At 44.8% G+C, this 16,410-nt stretch overlaps 1 protein-coding gene across 1 annotated transcript in view; it reads right to left on the reverse strand.

The window, feature by feature from the left end:
* The window catches only part of Tmem72 (transmembrane protein 72), a 26,665-nt gene extending 12,569 nt beyond the window's left edge, over positions 1-14,096 (reverse strand). The window contains exon 1 of the mRNA XM_050148377.1: positions 13,801-14,096. Coding sequence (XP_050004334.1) covers positions 13,801-13,870 — 70 coding nt within the window. The 5' untranslated portion in view covers positions 13,871-14,096. The remainder of the gene's footprint in view (positions 1-13,800) is intronic.
* Between the last annotated feature and the right edge of the window lie 2,314 nt (positions 14,097-16,410).

The following is a 16,410-nucleotide window of genomic DNA, read 5'->3' on the forward strand; positions in this document are numbered from 1 at the left end:
GTCTCTGCTCCAGCAGAGCTGTCGGGTCTCTCTGGGAGCAGAGCAGAGTCTGACCTCACTTCCTCTTCCGCCCAGAATTCTATTCTGTTTACTCCTCCCATCTATGTTCCAAGCCATGAGGCCAAGCAGCTGGTTTATTATAACTTAACCAATGAAATCAACAGATTGATATATGACACTCCCACATCAGAGCGGGTCTGGGTTTACTACTCCATGGCATTGTCCTTTGGGTGCTCTTGACTGAGACACAAGTTTCCTCCTGAGGTCTCAGGACCAGAATGGTTCCCTTCCATGTGTGCTGACAGGTGTGGCAAGGCAAAGAGAGCAGGAAGATTTCTGGGTGATCCCTGAAAACTCCAGGAAGAGCCTGGAGAACTCTCCACCCTCTACCATAGAAGTCACTGTCAGTGTGCTCCAGAGACTGCCTGAACTAAGGGCAGCAGTCCTTCAGGTGCATGACTATTCTCTGTGATGACTTCCGATACTCTTGCCATTCTGGCCCAGGCCAGGGTATGTGTTTTGTGCCTCACCATGGGTGAAAGTTGCTGGGATCACCGAGCTTGTGGTTGGTATGTGGCATCCACAAACATAAGATTGTCACCTAAAATTCAGAAGGTGTTCAGCCTAGAGTTAAGAAAGTATTCTCTCTGAAGGTGGCTCTCATAATCAAGAAAGTACACTCAGAATTTAAAGGGATGTTTACTGTGAATTTAGGGTGATATTTACTCCCATGTTGGCCTCAGCCCTCTGAGCCCCTACAGAGTGACAGAGGGTAATGCACAACACATATTGAGAAGGATGTGAAAACACCTAAAGCTTACTATTGCATGCTGCTGAGATATTCAGATGTTTGAGGACATCATTTAAGCAAGACAACGTGTGCACTTTCAGTGACAGATCTAGTGATTCACACTTGGCCTCCAACAAATTGCACATGTTTATAGTGCAGTCTGATAAGCGCTGACATAGATCTCTACTCATGCAAGCTCTACTACATGAAGAAAATGGGCATCATTATTCCCGATAGACTCCAGGTATCACATCAGTGAAATCTTACCTTCTCTTTCCTTGGTCCATCCCTAAGCAGCTAGTGATCTATCACTAGAGATTAATTTTTATTTCCCATGAGTTAAGATAAATAACATTGAATAGCATGTCCTCATGTTTGGCTATTGTTACATTCCCAGAGTTATTTCCAGATTCATTTTTGTTGTAGTGTGCATAGGTAGTTTGGGCCAATCAATCTATGCTTGACTGGTATTGCAGACGAGTGGGGATACACCTACTTTGCTTATAATTCACACACCGATAGATGATGATATGGTTGCTTCTAGTCTTTAGGTATTATGAATTGAGCTGCTATGAGCATTTCCATATAGTCTTTGCGTGGCTATGTGCTTTTGCTTCTCTTGTGTAGATAGATGGTTGGGAGCAGAATAACCAGATCATATGGCAGCGGCATGTACAGGTTTTGAAGAAACTGTCAGACTGTTTCAAAGTTGGTGCACTGTTTGCGTTCCCACTAGTGCATGAGAATTTGGCAGCCTTTCCAATGATCCAGTCTTTTTAATTCCAGTCAACCTAATATACACGCATGGTTTCTCACTGTGATACGGATTTACATTTCTCCAAGGACTAATGATGTGGAATGTCTTTTCATGTTTCATATTGGTTGTATTTTGTGTTGGTTTCCAATACTATATTTTAAAAGGAAATGTTTTAAAATTTTGATGGGATCTAATCAGAAGAATTTTATTAATTCTTTTACTATGGACTAAACTTTTGATATTGAACTAGACAATCTCAGCCTAACTCAATACAGAGATTTTATCCTATTGTCTACTAAGAGTTTTATTGTTTTAAGATGTGCACTTTAGTCTATGATTTTTTTGCGCTCTTCAAAAGAATTAGATATGAAGTATAGATAGGTGATTTTGTAGAATGGATATTTAATTGTTTATCATGCATTCAAGAGGTAGCTCTAATATACGAGTTGCCTTTGTGTTTGTTCACTTGTCCTTAGGAAGCCGTACATTCTGCTTCTTTTCAAGGCTTGACTGTGCAGGCTAGAGATCCATCCCAGCGCTGACTCTGTGTGGTGAGGCTGCACATCCTTGGCTTGGTCTGACCTCAGGAGAAAAGCCCCTAGTCTAAAACTTTCAGAGCACTGCGTGGCTTTTGTGTGTCTGCTTTTAGATGCCCTTTTTCAGCCTTCAAGAAACATACCCATGACTACAGATAAACAGCTCTTTATTTGAAAAGGATGGAAAGGGCATTCCCAGGAAATGGAACTCAGAAACAAGAAGGCTATTACATTATCTGACAAAATGGACTTTGAACCCAAACTAATCATAAGAGATAAGCAGGGATAGATAGTTTATACTTATTAAAGGAAAAACCCCAACAACAGGATATTATGATACGAAACATATATGCCCTGAATAAACATTTTTCTCAATTTCATAAAAGAAAGACTATTCAATTTAAAAATCACAATTTGACTTTAACAGAATAATAGATAGTAGGTGATTTCAGTATCTCGGTTTCACAAACAGACAAGTCATCTGGGGACAACACTAAATAAATAATAAATAGAGAATAGAGAATAAAGAATTTGGGGAGCAAGTGACTTGATAAACCAAAAGGACATAATGTCTATCTATAGAAGATCCCATCGGAAGCCTTAATATTATAGGATCCCCTCAGTAGACCAAGGAATTTTCTATAAAATAGACTACACATTAGGCAACAAAACAAATCTCAATATATACAGGAAAACTGAAATTACACTCTGGTTATTATTTGACAACCATGGATGCTGGATACTAAAAAGAGAAGAAATGACAGACAGTACACAAACTCATTCAAGCTAAATAACACACTACTGAATCAAAATTGGGCTAAGGAAAGCAGAAAGAGGAAAATGAAAAATGCCTAGGACTTAATGAAAACAAAAAAGCAGCATATGAAAATCGGTGGGGCACAATGCAGGCAATCGTAAGAAAGTTTATGGCATCATGTGTCTACGTAACAATTTTAGAGAGATCTCCAATTATTAACTTAACAATGCACCTGAAGCCTTTGAAAAACCAAGAACAATTAATATTCCAAAACAATAGATTGGAAAAGATAATAAAAACCAGGAATGAAATTAATAAAACAAATGTTTAAAGCAATACAAAGAATCAATGAAATGAAGCGTTTGACAAACCTTTGGCCAAACTAACTTAAAGAGAAGAAATTAACAAAACTAACCTAAAGAAAGAGGGGGCTAAATTAATCAAGTTAGAGAAAAATGGAGATATTACAACAGAACCGAGGAAATTAACAGACTTATAAAAAAGACATACTTTAAAAATTTATATTTTACCAAACTGAGCAAAATCTTTAAAAATGGATGAGTTTCTCGATATATATGATGTACCAAAGTTTGTAGTGGCATTTCACTTGTATTTTAATACATAAAGCCTCCTTGGGAATCAGGAAGGTAAAACAGCCATGCTGGCCAGCCTTAGGGACCAGCCAGCAATGACACACACATTTAATCCCAGTAGCTGCACTAGTTGCCAGAGAAACTGGGTGATGCATGACTTTAATCCCAGTGGTGCACACCTTTAATCCCAGCCCCATAGAGGAGACAGCTCTCAGACACAGTCTCATTCTGAAATTCCTGGAGGCAGGATCGCCAGTTCAGACTGAGGTTGAGGTAAAAACTAGTGGCTGCCTGTTTTGCTTTTCAGATCTTCAGGTTGAACCCCAATTTCAGTCTCTAAGGTTTTATTAATCGTGCTTCTAACATTAAACCAAGATAAAGCTAAAAGTATAAGTGAATTTATAATATCCAGTGAGCTACAAGAAGTAATTGAAAGCCTTCCAAATTAAAAAAAAAAAAAAAAAAAAAGGTCAGGGCCAGAAGGACTCAATGTAGAATGCTACCAGACTTTCAAACACCAATATTTCTCAAACTATCTCACAAAATATAAAAAGGAGAAAAATTTCCAAATTCTTTTTAGGCAGCCAATATTACCCAGATATCAAAATTAGACAACTACCAAGAAAATTATAGGCCTGTATTTTTTGATGAACATAGATGCAAAAATTCTCAACAAAATGCTTACAAACTGAAGTCAAATACACATAAAAAAGATTATCCACAGTGGTCAAGTCTGACTAATTTCCAAAGACTCAGGGATGGATCAATATACATAAATCAATAAATATAACCTATCACATACAGACACTAAAGGATAGTAACCACATGATCTCTCCTTTGATGCAGAAAAGGTCCCTGATGAAATCCAACAGCCCTTCATGATAAAAGTCCTGGAGAAAACAAGAGACATGTCTCAACATAACAAAGGCAACATACAGGAAGCCCACTATCAACATCATCTTAAATAAAGAAAATCTCAAGTATTTCACAAAATTAGGAAAAGACATAGATGTCCACTCTCCCCGCTCTGTTCAGTAGAGTACTGGAAGCATTAGCAAAAGCATTAAGAACAAATAAAGGAGATAAAAGTGGTATAACTAGAAAAAAAAGAAGTTAAATAATCTTTATTTGCAAATGCATTGATTCTATAAATAAATGACCCTAAATATTCTACCAGAAGTCCATTATAGTGAAAAATACATTCTGCAAGTTAATTATAAAACTAAGGCACAAGCCAGTAGCCTTTCTATATACAAATGACAAGCACGCAGAAGTAGGGGATCATTGCAGGAGAACCATCAGAAAGGGCAAGAGCCAGATATACTGCATGACTACAAGAAGCCAGTATTTTCTGAACACAGCAGGATAGCTGAACGTAGGAATTCATAGCAGTGTGGCACCATGCACAGCCAAAAGCAGCCTAAATCCATATGAATTCATAGCAATTGTGGCACTGTGTACAGCCAAAAGCAGCCTAAATCCTGGCTTGGAGAGGGGAGCTGGGCAAGGAGTTCCACTCCGAGCCTAGCAGTTCTTGACAATTCTTAGTTTCTGGTAGAGGAAGGGTCAGTTTTCTCTGAAAGCGTAGCCCCCGATAATCAACAATGCTCCAACTGAAGGCCATTCGCATGTGAATAGTTTAAGGAGTGCAAACTGGCCTTAGCTGGGGTGGGAAGCACACAGAGCTGTACAGGAAGGGCTAGGGCCGTAGATCTGAGAAAATTTAGGGGTAGGGAGGTGAATAAAACCAAAACACTTATGAAATTCTCAAAAGTATAATAACCACAAAACATTTACAAGAATTAACAGGGGCGGCCCAAATAACAGATGGCCAACTATAATTTGATGAGTTAAAGGCGAAAACAATCTGCATTTCTACAGACACTTTCACTTGGTTATGACATATTATCCTCATATATTCTTATTTTGTTTGCTACAGTTGTTCAGAATGATTGCTTTTGTGCTGATGCAGGGATTGGTCTTTAGTTGTCTTATAACATCTTTAATTCGGGTGTCCATTTTACAGCTTACTTTCTGTTGCTGTTTTAAAAGCAAGAGTCAAAAGAAGCTCGAGGGGAGAAAAGGGTTTATTTTACCTTACAGCTCCCATCCCATCACTGAGAGGAGCTCATGCAGGAAGCGAAGTAGGGGCCTCAGAAGAAGCTGTTGACTGACTTGCTTTTAGGCTCACAGTCAGCTATTTTTTGTATAACCCAGGCCCACCTGCTAGGGGATGGCAAAATCCATAGTAGGTTAGATTCTCCTACATCTATTAACAATCAAGAAAACATCCCCAAAGTCAGGCAGTGGTGGTGCATACTTTTAATCCCAGCACTGTCCCAGGAAGAGACAGGTGAACTCTGTGAGTTCAAGCTAGCCTTCTTTAAAGAGTGAGTTCTAGGACAACCAAGGCTACACAGAGAAACCCTGTCTCAAAAAAAAAAAAAAAAAAAGACAAACAAAAAACCAAAGTAAACAAACCAAAATGGCCCCGCAGATTTGTCCACAGGCCCATCTGGTGCAGGCACTGTCTCACTCCCTCTTTCCAGGTGTGTCACGTTGACAGCTAAGATTAGTTGTCACATTGTAAGTGGCAATTCTATCATATGAGTTGGAAATCACTCCCACCTTTCAAATTTCTGTAGGAGTTTACCTGGAATCTGTATTATGTCTTCATTAAATGTTGGCCAAGTTCTCCCATGAAGGTATCCAAGCTGATGTATCAGTTTTTGGAGATGAGACCACTGTGTGAGATCCTGTGTGATTCCTCAGTACTCCTGAGGAAATTGTCTCCCTAGACACTATCTTCCTTGTGAGGACTCAGAAGCCTTTTCTTCTTGGCCTTGGCTAGGAATACCCAAGGTATATACATTTCCCATTTATTCTCAGCGTTAAAAGAAAATGTGTCCATTTTCTCTCCTGAGTGACAATTCTCATGGTGCTACAAAATGATGATAGTGTGTCCACAGCAGACACGCCATGCTTCTTCATCTGACCTTCACCTAATGGGGACTGTCCTAGTTAGGGTTCATATTGCAGGGAAGGGACACTATGACCACAGTAGCTATTATGAAGGAAAACATTTAATTGGGGCTGGCTTACAGTTTCAGAGGTTTAGTCCCTTATCATCATGGCAGGAAACATGGCAGCATGCAGGCGGACATGGTGCTGGAGGAGCTGAGAGTTCTACATCTTGATACGCAGGCAACAGGAATTGACTAGTCTACCACATTGTGCATAGCTTGAGCATATGAGACCTCAAAGCCTGCCCCCACAGTGACACACTTCCTCTAACAAGGCCATACATCCTACTCATGCCACTTCCTAGAGGCCAAGTATTCAAACACATGGGTCCATGGGTGTCACTGCTGTTCAAACCACCACAGGGTGTAACCCAGGAGAGCCACTGTCAAGATTAGTATGGAAGTTCTTCCAAAACCCAAAACAGAATACCATACAATCTATTCAGATACACCACTGCTGGGTCTACATGCAAAGACACTCAGAGAAACTAAGTTAACATATCACAGAAGTACCAGTCCACACATGCTTATTACTGAACTACTCACAGAAGTCAAGCTATGAGGTCAACCTAGATGTTCATCATAGATGAACAAATAAAGAAAATTTGGTACAAATACACAATGAATTTTTTTTTAGTCTCAAAGAAGAATTACATGTGCCATTTGTTGGAGACTAATAAGGTTAAGTTTAATAAGCCAGGCTTAAAAAGAGAACTAGATTGTCTTTCATATGGGGATAACACACATACACGCACGCATGCACATGCAAGCACTCACATGTACATGCACAGTATGAAAATAGAAGGAGGACTATATGGGAAAAGGTAGGGATCTAGTGAGGACAGAGAAGAGAAAACAAGAGAGACTAATAAGCAGATGGATATAAATATGTGTGTATATATGTATGTATGTATGTATAAATGTTGTTATGAAACCACCATTTTTTTTAGCAATGAATGTATACAAAGGAGATAAAAAGAACTGAAAGCCCATGAAAAATAGATCAGAACTACCCTCTTCTTTCTGGTGTATGCACATGGAAGAGAAATAGCTACACTTGGGGGGAGGGGGCAGGAGGAACACATGCCTGTAATCCCAGCACTAGGGGAGGGGAGGATTGAGTCAGGTGATTGCCAGACATTCAAGTCCAGCTCAAGCTACACAGTCATTTCCAGGACATTCCAGATTACAGAGTGAGATCCTTTCTCCAATCCAGCCACCGCCTCAGCTCCAGTGCGATGGGATGGGTACAGCTGGACCAGGGCTTTTAAAGATCACCCACCCCATTCGTCGTAGTCTCCTGGGTCCCTTGTTGCCTGTCCCTTTCCTTTGATTCATCCTGCTCCTTCAATAGGAGCTCATTGTTCACAGACCTTGTTTCCTGAACAGGCTTCTGGAATTGGCCTGCTCTGAGTTCTAAACCATGGCAGCAGTTTTCTCCCTGAGTCATTGCTTCACCAAAGTCTCAGGGTAGAGCCAATGACTGTTCTGTAGACAGGGAACTGGAGTTTAAAGAGTTTATGTGGGAAAGGGGGTGCAGGTCACAAAAGCATGAGGTGGTGGAATGTGTTTACTAGTTGCCTCCTTGGTCAGATCACATGCAGTGCCCTGGGGTGGAGGTCTGGGTTCCTTCATGTATGGGTACATAGTGCATAAGATGGAGAGAGCAAACTTTCGCAGAGGAAATAAATCATGAGCAGCTTTCCATACTCCAATTCTAAATCTAGAAAGGAAGACCCAAGTATGAAGAATAAAGAAAGAAACATTTGACTCAAGTCCTGTTGCGAGGCAGGAGAGAGGAAAAGAGGCAGGAAGAATATTGATCAAGATAATCAGACCAGAAAAGAAAGGGGTTCATTTGGAAAAAATCAGAAACGCATTTTAACCTCACTGGGACAAAAATCCCCTGCGGACATGTTGAAGTACATGATTTCTTCAATGGCAGGAGGTGGTCATGCGGATCTGCATTTAAAGATGCTTGAAATTAGTATGCAGTGGAGGCGGGGAGGCTGGAGAGGTGGCTCAGCAGCCAGGAACACTGAAGCTCTTGCAGGGGACCAGGGGTTGAATTCTCAGCATGCACACAGTGCCTTACAGCCTCTGTAATTCCTGTTTGGGGGATGTGATACCCTCTTCTGACCTCCACAGGGACCAGACACACATGTGGTGACCAGACATACATGCAAAGCCAAACATTCATACAATAAAAATAAATCAAATATGCAAAATTAGAAAAAAATAGCATGCAGGGCACTAGACAGATTCTTAGAAAACATTTACCTTTTTTTGAATGCTTTGACCAAGTCTGGGTAGATAGATTTCTAGCATAAACCTTGCACCCATTAAGAAATGAGACCACCTGGGACTTAAATGCTGCTTTTGTCCTGATCTATATTTGTGAGTCTTTTGTATATGTGAAGGGTATATAGTGAGGAATGTTGCTGCTTAGAATGTGGTTGTGTCTATTAAATAGAGAAGTAGGTTAATGGGTCATAACAAAACAAACAAACAAACAAACAAACAAAAGAAGCCTTAAGTGAGCCCCAGACTGACTCATAGCACCTGATTTGGGAGAAACAGGACTTTTGTTTGACAAGCAAGTTGCCCACAACAGCTTTGCTCAGGTATCATCTTGTTCCTTAGGCTGGTGTGCTGTGTCCAGTCATTGGAAGGCCCTGCCTTGTTACTGTGTGCCTGGGTAAACTGGACCTCTGACTAGCCAACAGAACAGTAAGCGTCAGTTTCCCCACTAAATTCAGCATGATGGTCTTCAGGCATTCATGGGGGTAGGCAAGATAGGAACTCTGAAGTATGGATAATATGTTCCTCTGGATGTCTAAGGGGGAGGCTAGACTGTGATCTGCCTTTCTGGAAAGATGTGCACACAGGACCCAAGAATGGACTCAGCTGGAGATCTTTGGGGTAACCAGATGAATCAGGCATGCAGATTGTTCAGAGCAGAGAACCAGCAGATAGCTTAAATACCAGGATCTTCAGCTTCAGAGAGTACTTGGTATACTTGACTATATTATTTGCTGCAATATAGTCACGCCCGCGTCACAGCCACACCCCCAGACTGTGCCCGTGCACAGTCAGGACTGATCCAAGGTAGATAGTGGTGGTGGTGGGCCTCTGACTGGGCCTCTTTACTGTTCCTTCTTAGTTTTTTAAAATCCTACATCTTAGAGTCATTAAAATACAGAGAACCATGCCCCTTTGAGATAGAAGTCTGAAATTGGCTGGGAAATAAAACCACAGTATCTTATCTAGAATGAACTACTTGTAAAGCCCAGATCTACCAATGAAGAGAGAAGTCAGGAACGGTGTGCACTGCTTAGCTGTATCCTGGGCAACTGCAGCGGGACAGCTGGGCTTTCTGGAGGCCACTCCCCTGAGTCTGCCAGTCTGCACACATTCTGCTGGTTCTCCACTCCGTCTTGGTGTCTGTTCTGAGAGGTGGCACCCAGCTTTTCCTATTCCATTTCACACATAACATCTGACCTCAATTTTTGCAGAGGACCCTGATTATAAGTGGGGTCTCAAGAATAGATACCCATCAGCTGGACTCTGCCTCCCTGCTTCCTTGGAGGAGCCCTTGAGCAGAGTGCTTCAATTGACTGTGCCTCAGTTTCCCTACCTGTATGATGGCTGTGGTGATGAGCACAGTGGGGCCACAGAGGGTAGCATGAGGTTTTGCTCTGAAGACAAGTAGCACAGGCTTGACCATGGTGAAGACCCCAGTTGCTGCTACCCAGAGACTGGAGGAATCAATTAGAGTAGGAATGAAGGAACATGGGAATTTTGAGGTTAGGGGTGGGGAGGGGGGAGGTTTGGTAGGGAGGTGTGGGTGGGGATGGAGGTGGGGGCCAGTGGATAGACTTTTAGCATAAACCTTCTGTTCTGAGGTAGCTTGGAAGGCCCTAGAAAGTATTGATGATGACATCCCTCCTCCCCCAGGGGACAGATCACTCTTGGGTAAGCCTGTGCCTATTTGTGTGTTCTGACAGTCAAGAAAAGGGCTTCCTTCCCAGACAAAGGCCCAAAGGCATACTCCTCCCCACGCCTTCCCCGAATCCCAGGCCCTAGGGACTGGGCAAAGCATCTGTGCGTTGCCTTGGGAACGCTTCTCCTTCTCTGGCCTGTACAGGGCTGGGAGTTGGTGAAGGGTCACTGGAGATGCCCCTGAGAATAAGTGCTGCAGAAGTTCAAAGGAGAATAGGTCTGCCTTTCTGTCCAAACACTGGGGACTAATCTTACGAGCCATTTTTCGTGAGGTGGAAGGGTGCCCTGCCCTGCTGAGTCCTGTCCACTTGGTATCTATTTACCAGGTCTTTTCTGATGCCTTTTCCGATTGTATTAAAAGTAATCACACGATGGGGGCGATGCGGCCACATCTGTAATCCCAGAGACTCAGATAGGAAGGTGACAAATTTGAGGCCAGCCTAAGCTAAATGTAGAGCCTGCCTCAGAACTAAAACCCACCCAAGCAAAACAACTGTTAATAGCGTATCACCTCCACTGAGTCTCAGGTTTTCATACAGGATATGTTTGCCATGTTTCAAGGGAATGTGGTGAGAGTCCACTTTCACCGATGGATACACAGATGTTCCCACATCTGCACAGGGTGGGCAGGGCCTCTTGGCCTGTGCACAGTTTTTTGGTGTGTCTGCTTTGTGGGCAGGGTCATGCAACACATCTTGGCCACAGGGGCACTTAGAGGTCACACTCACACACCGCACTGTACATATAGCCCTCATGCCTTCCAAGGCCAGGGAAGGGCTTTGTAAGATCGTGTTAGGGTAGGGTGTGTGTGTGCTGACCAAGAAACACGTGACTGTGCCAAGGGGCAGGATTTTCTCATTTGGAAAATGCTCTCGGTAGGTACTGTCTGTCTACTGTGGCCTGTTTGCCCTGAGTTGGCTGAAGTGTCTGTCCTGAAAACCACTTGGAGTACGGGGCTTGAGCTCTATTTCAGCAGCAAAACCCACGATGCTTCATGAAGGGAGTTGGGTAGAGGAAGCCGTGTAGTGAGCAGACCTCTCTGCAGGGCATGTTTCAACCACAGTCACAGGAAATGGCTGCATAGGGAGAGCACCGGGAGCCTGAGGGCCCTGAGCCTGTCTCCAGGATCCACAGAAGAGGCTTCTGGGGCAGAGGCTGCCAACTCCCAGGATCTGCACAGTCCCTGGAGGTGACACCCCCAGAGGATTTGTTGACATCTCTGCCTAGCAGCTGTGCGGTCCAGGCTGTCTATATACAAAGGCACCTCATATGTCCCACTCCCCTGGAGTTCTGAAAAATACTGGTCTCTATTTCAAGTTTCTGTTTCAAGTCTCATTTCCCCTTTAGCAGCAATGTTCCTACAATGGGGCCTGGATTTTTCAACAGAGGATTTCAACAAAAGAGGCTTAAGGGAATAAAGAATTTGAAAATCTTATGTACTGGACAGAGGCCCGAAGGCCAGCGATGTCAGGAGAAACCTGAGGTCTGCCAGAGAGCCCCAGAACCCCCTCTCTAGTGTCTCACTTGCTCCAGCACTCTGGAGAGCCCAAAGGCTATTCTTTGAAAGCGTGGCCCTAAAGGCAACTGCAGCCTATTTTTAGCCTGAATCTTGCACCAAAGCCAAGCAGGAGGTCCATCTTCAGCATTAGCAGCGGTCTCTTTGCAGAGGTGAAGGCTGTGGTTAAGATGTGCAATATGCATTGGTGTGCACGTGTGCTGGGGGTGTGGGGTGAAAGGCTGCCCTAGATTGAGATACATTAGGCTCAGTAGTCCATTAGAAGGACAGATAGGTGCATCTCAAGCAGCTTCCTGGAAGGATGGAGATAGCTCTGTGTGGGGTATGGCTGTGTTTTAGTTGTGAGATTCCTGGTAGTCTGAAGGGTACAGTGTCTGTATTTAATACTCAGGGTGCAGAGGGAACACAGCAGAGCTGGAGCAGCAGACGATTACACACATTCTCATCACGGAGATGTATTTAGGGTTACCTGGGTCTTTGTGATCATTGCCTATGTGTAAGATGTGTTGTGGTTCTGAAGGAGGCTAGAACTGTCGTTTCCAGCAGGCCTATCTACACAGGTCTGGGCAGATCAATTCTTTTGCCTAGGGACTCAGGGAAGGCTTTGCTCAGTGCTGTTGGGAAAATCCAAGAACCAACGTGCAAGCTTCTTGTGTGACCTTGGTAAGGTCACCGTTCCAATCTGAGTTCATTTGCTCTATCACATAGCAGGAGGGTAAGAATTTGACCCTGCCTGCTCTGACTCATAGCTCTGGTGCCAGAAGAGCCCAATCTAGTACCCCAAGAATGATCTGGGTCCCCACTGACAGTGCAACTTATCACAAGGGCATCTACCCAGAACCTCTGTCCACATGTTTCGCTAAGCACTGCATCTGCCAGAACTCAGTGGATCCATCCATCACCGTGGTCAGGAAGCCGGCTTCAAAGCTCTACAGGGCTGGACCAAGGTTGTACATGCATGAGAGGCCTGAGGCTTAACTCATGTGGCTTTGGTTTGAACTGGAGGAGCCTTTCAATTGGGAGAGAATCTCGAGAAAGTTTTCGTACAGATGCAAAGAAGGATTTAATGTGTATCTCCTCTTTTTCCCCAAGCGACTTGGCACACTGAGCTAAGGGCTCAGAACACTGCTATCCAGTTCCTCAGCATAGATTCTCCCCCTTCTGGATCGATGCTAGGGGCTGAAGTCAATTCTTTGCTGACCACCTGTCATCCCAGTTAGCTGAGCAGTTTTCCCGCCCCCTGAATTCCACACATCTCCTCCTGTAGATGGCGCATAGCAAAGGGGCTGGTTTTCAACAGTGCCTATGCCAGCAGGGTGTGGGAGGGCCCATGGAAGCCTGCTATCTTCGTGCCCTGTGCATCTCCCAAGGACAGAGCTGCCTTGTCAATGCGATCCTCTCTGATTGGATAGGGACCCAGCAAGGTGAACTCAGGTGACCATTTTCATAACTACACAATAGTACAATTCTCATAGTTTTCTATCCCTTTACACCCTCACCTCCAGTCCCCACCTCAACCTGCTATCCTTATAACCCTCTGAGGGCAGGGAGCAGACCTCTTAGCTCATTGCAGGATGCTGAAGGTTCCCGAGGTCTCACCAGAGTAGGCTGCCAGTGAGTCTCTGTACCGGAACTGAGGCTCACTCTTCGTCACCTGCCAGGGCTTCCTCTGCAGCTGCTTACCCACAGTACAGGGGTAAAAGGGAAACTGAAGGACAGATGTGGCCAGATGTGCCCACCATCTCCCGGCTTGAGACCACTTCTCCAGCAGCCTTCTCTGTTGTGCCTCTCTGACCAAGGCGGTGGTAGATAAGGTAGGATCTTACCTGCAGCGGTGGTGACGCCCAGGAGCCGGCAGGTATATTCCAGCCCAGTCCAGAACACCTGGAGCTTCATGGTGCCCGAGGTGTGAGCAGACTCGCAGAAGGGCAGCCTGCAGGGAACTTCTCTGGATCTGAGATGCTCCGATGCCCCTCACAAGCAGGAGGCTATAGGGGATGGCTGGGGCCCCCTGGGCCTCTCTGGCTTCTGCCTTCCCAATCTAGTTCTTGCTGCCTCAGCCTGGCTGAGGTGTGAACAGGGCTCACCTTCCTGGCTTAGCAGCCTGTGCCCTTGCCAAGTGCCGCTCAGCTTAATCATTATCCTGGAAGAATGCTCTCCTTGCTCCACACGGCCCTGGCGGGGGCCTGGAGCTGCTTCAGCCCCGGTGCTGAAGCCTGAGATCATGCCGATTAGGGTTGGGCTGGAGGCAGCCCGGAGCAGGCAATTAACTGTTTCTGGCTGGGAGGAGGGAACAGAAGAGCTAGAGCCCTAGCCCTTCCTTACCAAGCCATGCCAAGAAAGTCATGCACCTCTCACCTGCTGGGGTCTTCCAGGAGACTGGACACCTGCAGATCTGGGGTGCAGGAGAGAGATAGAATGGATATGTTTTTAAATCACCAATGAGAAGAAGTTTGGGAATGAATTCTAGGTTTTTTTTTTCCGTCTGTGTGTAGATGGGCTGATAATACTTCCTAATCTGGTAGATTTGAACTCTGACAACACCCTCCTTAGCTCAGATCACAGCATGTAGAGACCCTCTTCAATTTCTTACAGGCATCTGGGAGATGAGATGTGGGAACCACTGTGTATACTGTGTGGATAATTAACAGGGTGTGGCCTTGGTAACTGCGGCAGAAAATAAAGAAGAAATACAACTGAACTGGTGCTCTCAAAACAGAGAAGACCCGAGAGCCCCGCTGACATGCTCGGCCTCTAAGAATGGCCCCTGGTGGCCTGCGCTGGTTCTTACTTTGTAATTGATCTGGTGGATTGAGCAGTATCGTGTTTTGGTCTCCCTGTCATCTTTTTCTGAAACCTGTTCCTTGTGTGCTCCTGTGGGATGAAAAACAAACGGGCAAACTGACTGACCCTAAAAATAGCAGAAACCTTGGCATGTAATTCTACATCTTTCTCTGCTGTTTAATGAATGGACATATGACCCACATTGGAGCACCGGACTGAAACCTTAAGGTCCAAATCAGGAGAAGAAGGAGAGAGAGCACGAGCAAGGAACTCAGGACCGCGAGGAGTGCACCCACACACTGAGAGAATGGGGATGTTCTATCGGGAACTCACCAAGGCCAGCTGGCCTGGATCTGAAAAAGCCTGGGATAAAACCGGACTCGTTGAACATAGCGGACAATGAGGACTACTGAGAACTCAAGAACAATGGCAATGGGTTTTTTGATCCTACTGCACGTATTGGCTTTGTGGGAGCCTAGGCAGTTTGAATGCTCACCTTACCAGACCTGGATGGAGGTGGGTGGTCCTTGGACTTCCCACAGGGCAGGGAACCCTGATTGCTCTTTGGGCTGACGAGGGAGGAGGACTTGACTGGGGGAGGGGGAGGGAAATGGGAGGCGGCGGTGGGGAAGAGACAGAAATCTTTAATAAATAAATAAAAAAAAGATTATTATAGTTGGATCATTAACTTGTATTCCATTTCACAGCCCACCCTATCTTGTAAGAACCTCTGTGCTCATATGATGCTTAAACTAAGGTGTAGAAATCTATCATTCAGTGCTCATCATGTGTGAGACCTTGGGTCCCATCTCTAGTAACACACACACACACACACACACACACACACACACACACGGAGAGAGAGACGGGTGGGGGGGCACTTCCCGTGTATGGTTTGCTTCTCCTCTGAACAGACGGTTTATTACCAGATTATTTGTGTATTAGTTGAGTATTTTTCTATTCCAACTTTTTTGAAATGTGGTATGTCTTATCAGCCAGCACCCTCTATGTCAGACGCAGGGTAGGGGGGTCTCTGTGGCACACACTGAGTTGATCGGAGGAAGGAGCTGGGGCCTGGGCCACAGTAGCTCTGTGGCTTACAGCCTTCTTCAAGAACTCCTTGTCCCTAAGGAGACTGGGAAGCCTTCATCACACCGCAGCTCTCACTACCTTCCCCCATCCATAGTGGCTTATTTTGCTTTGGGTCTCATGCCCCTGAGCTCAGAAGACAAGAATTTCTTCCTGGCCTCTGTTGGTGAGGACAGTTTAGTCTACTGACCATGACCATGGCCTCCCCTTCCCAGTCAATACTTTAGGAATGAGGAGGTGACCCAGTTCTGGGCCAATGGCTGAGAAAGGTCACGTGCTTTGGGGCTCTGGGGGAAGTCACTTACTTCTAACATGGGGCTTAAGGTCAGGCTGCACTACACCTCTGTGGATCTCTTAGTCAGAACAAGGCATGGCAAGGGTGGGGTCTGTCCCATGAGACAACAAGTAGCAGTGGGCTGGCTTTGGGGTCTGCTTTGGCATGTGGTGACAGCAGGCTTCCTGTAGTCACAGAAGGCCTCAGGTCCCCACGGAATGCCCATTGCCTGACAGAAAGGCTTGTTCCTGAACTGGCTCTACTCAGCTTTTTCCTCAGTAGTATTTTC

Source organism: Alexandromys fortis, unplaced genomic scaffold (genome assembly GCF_014885135.2).
Source record: "Alexandromys fortis isolate MF-2015 unplaced genomic scaffold, M_Fortis_MF-2015_v1.1 scaffold_59, whole genome shotgun sequence".
NCBI lineage: Eukaryota > Metazoa > Chordata > Mammalia > Rodentia > Cricetidae > Alexandromys > Alexandromys fortis.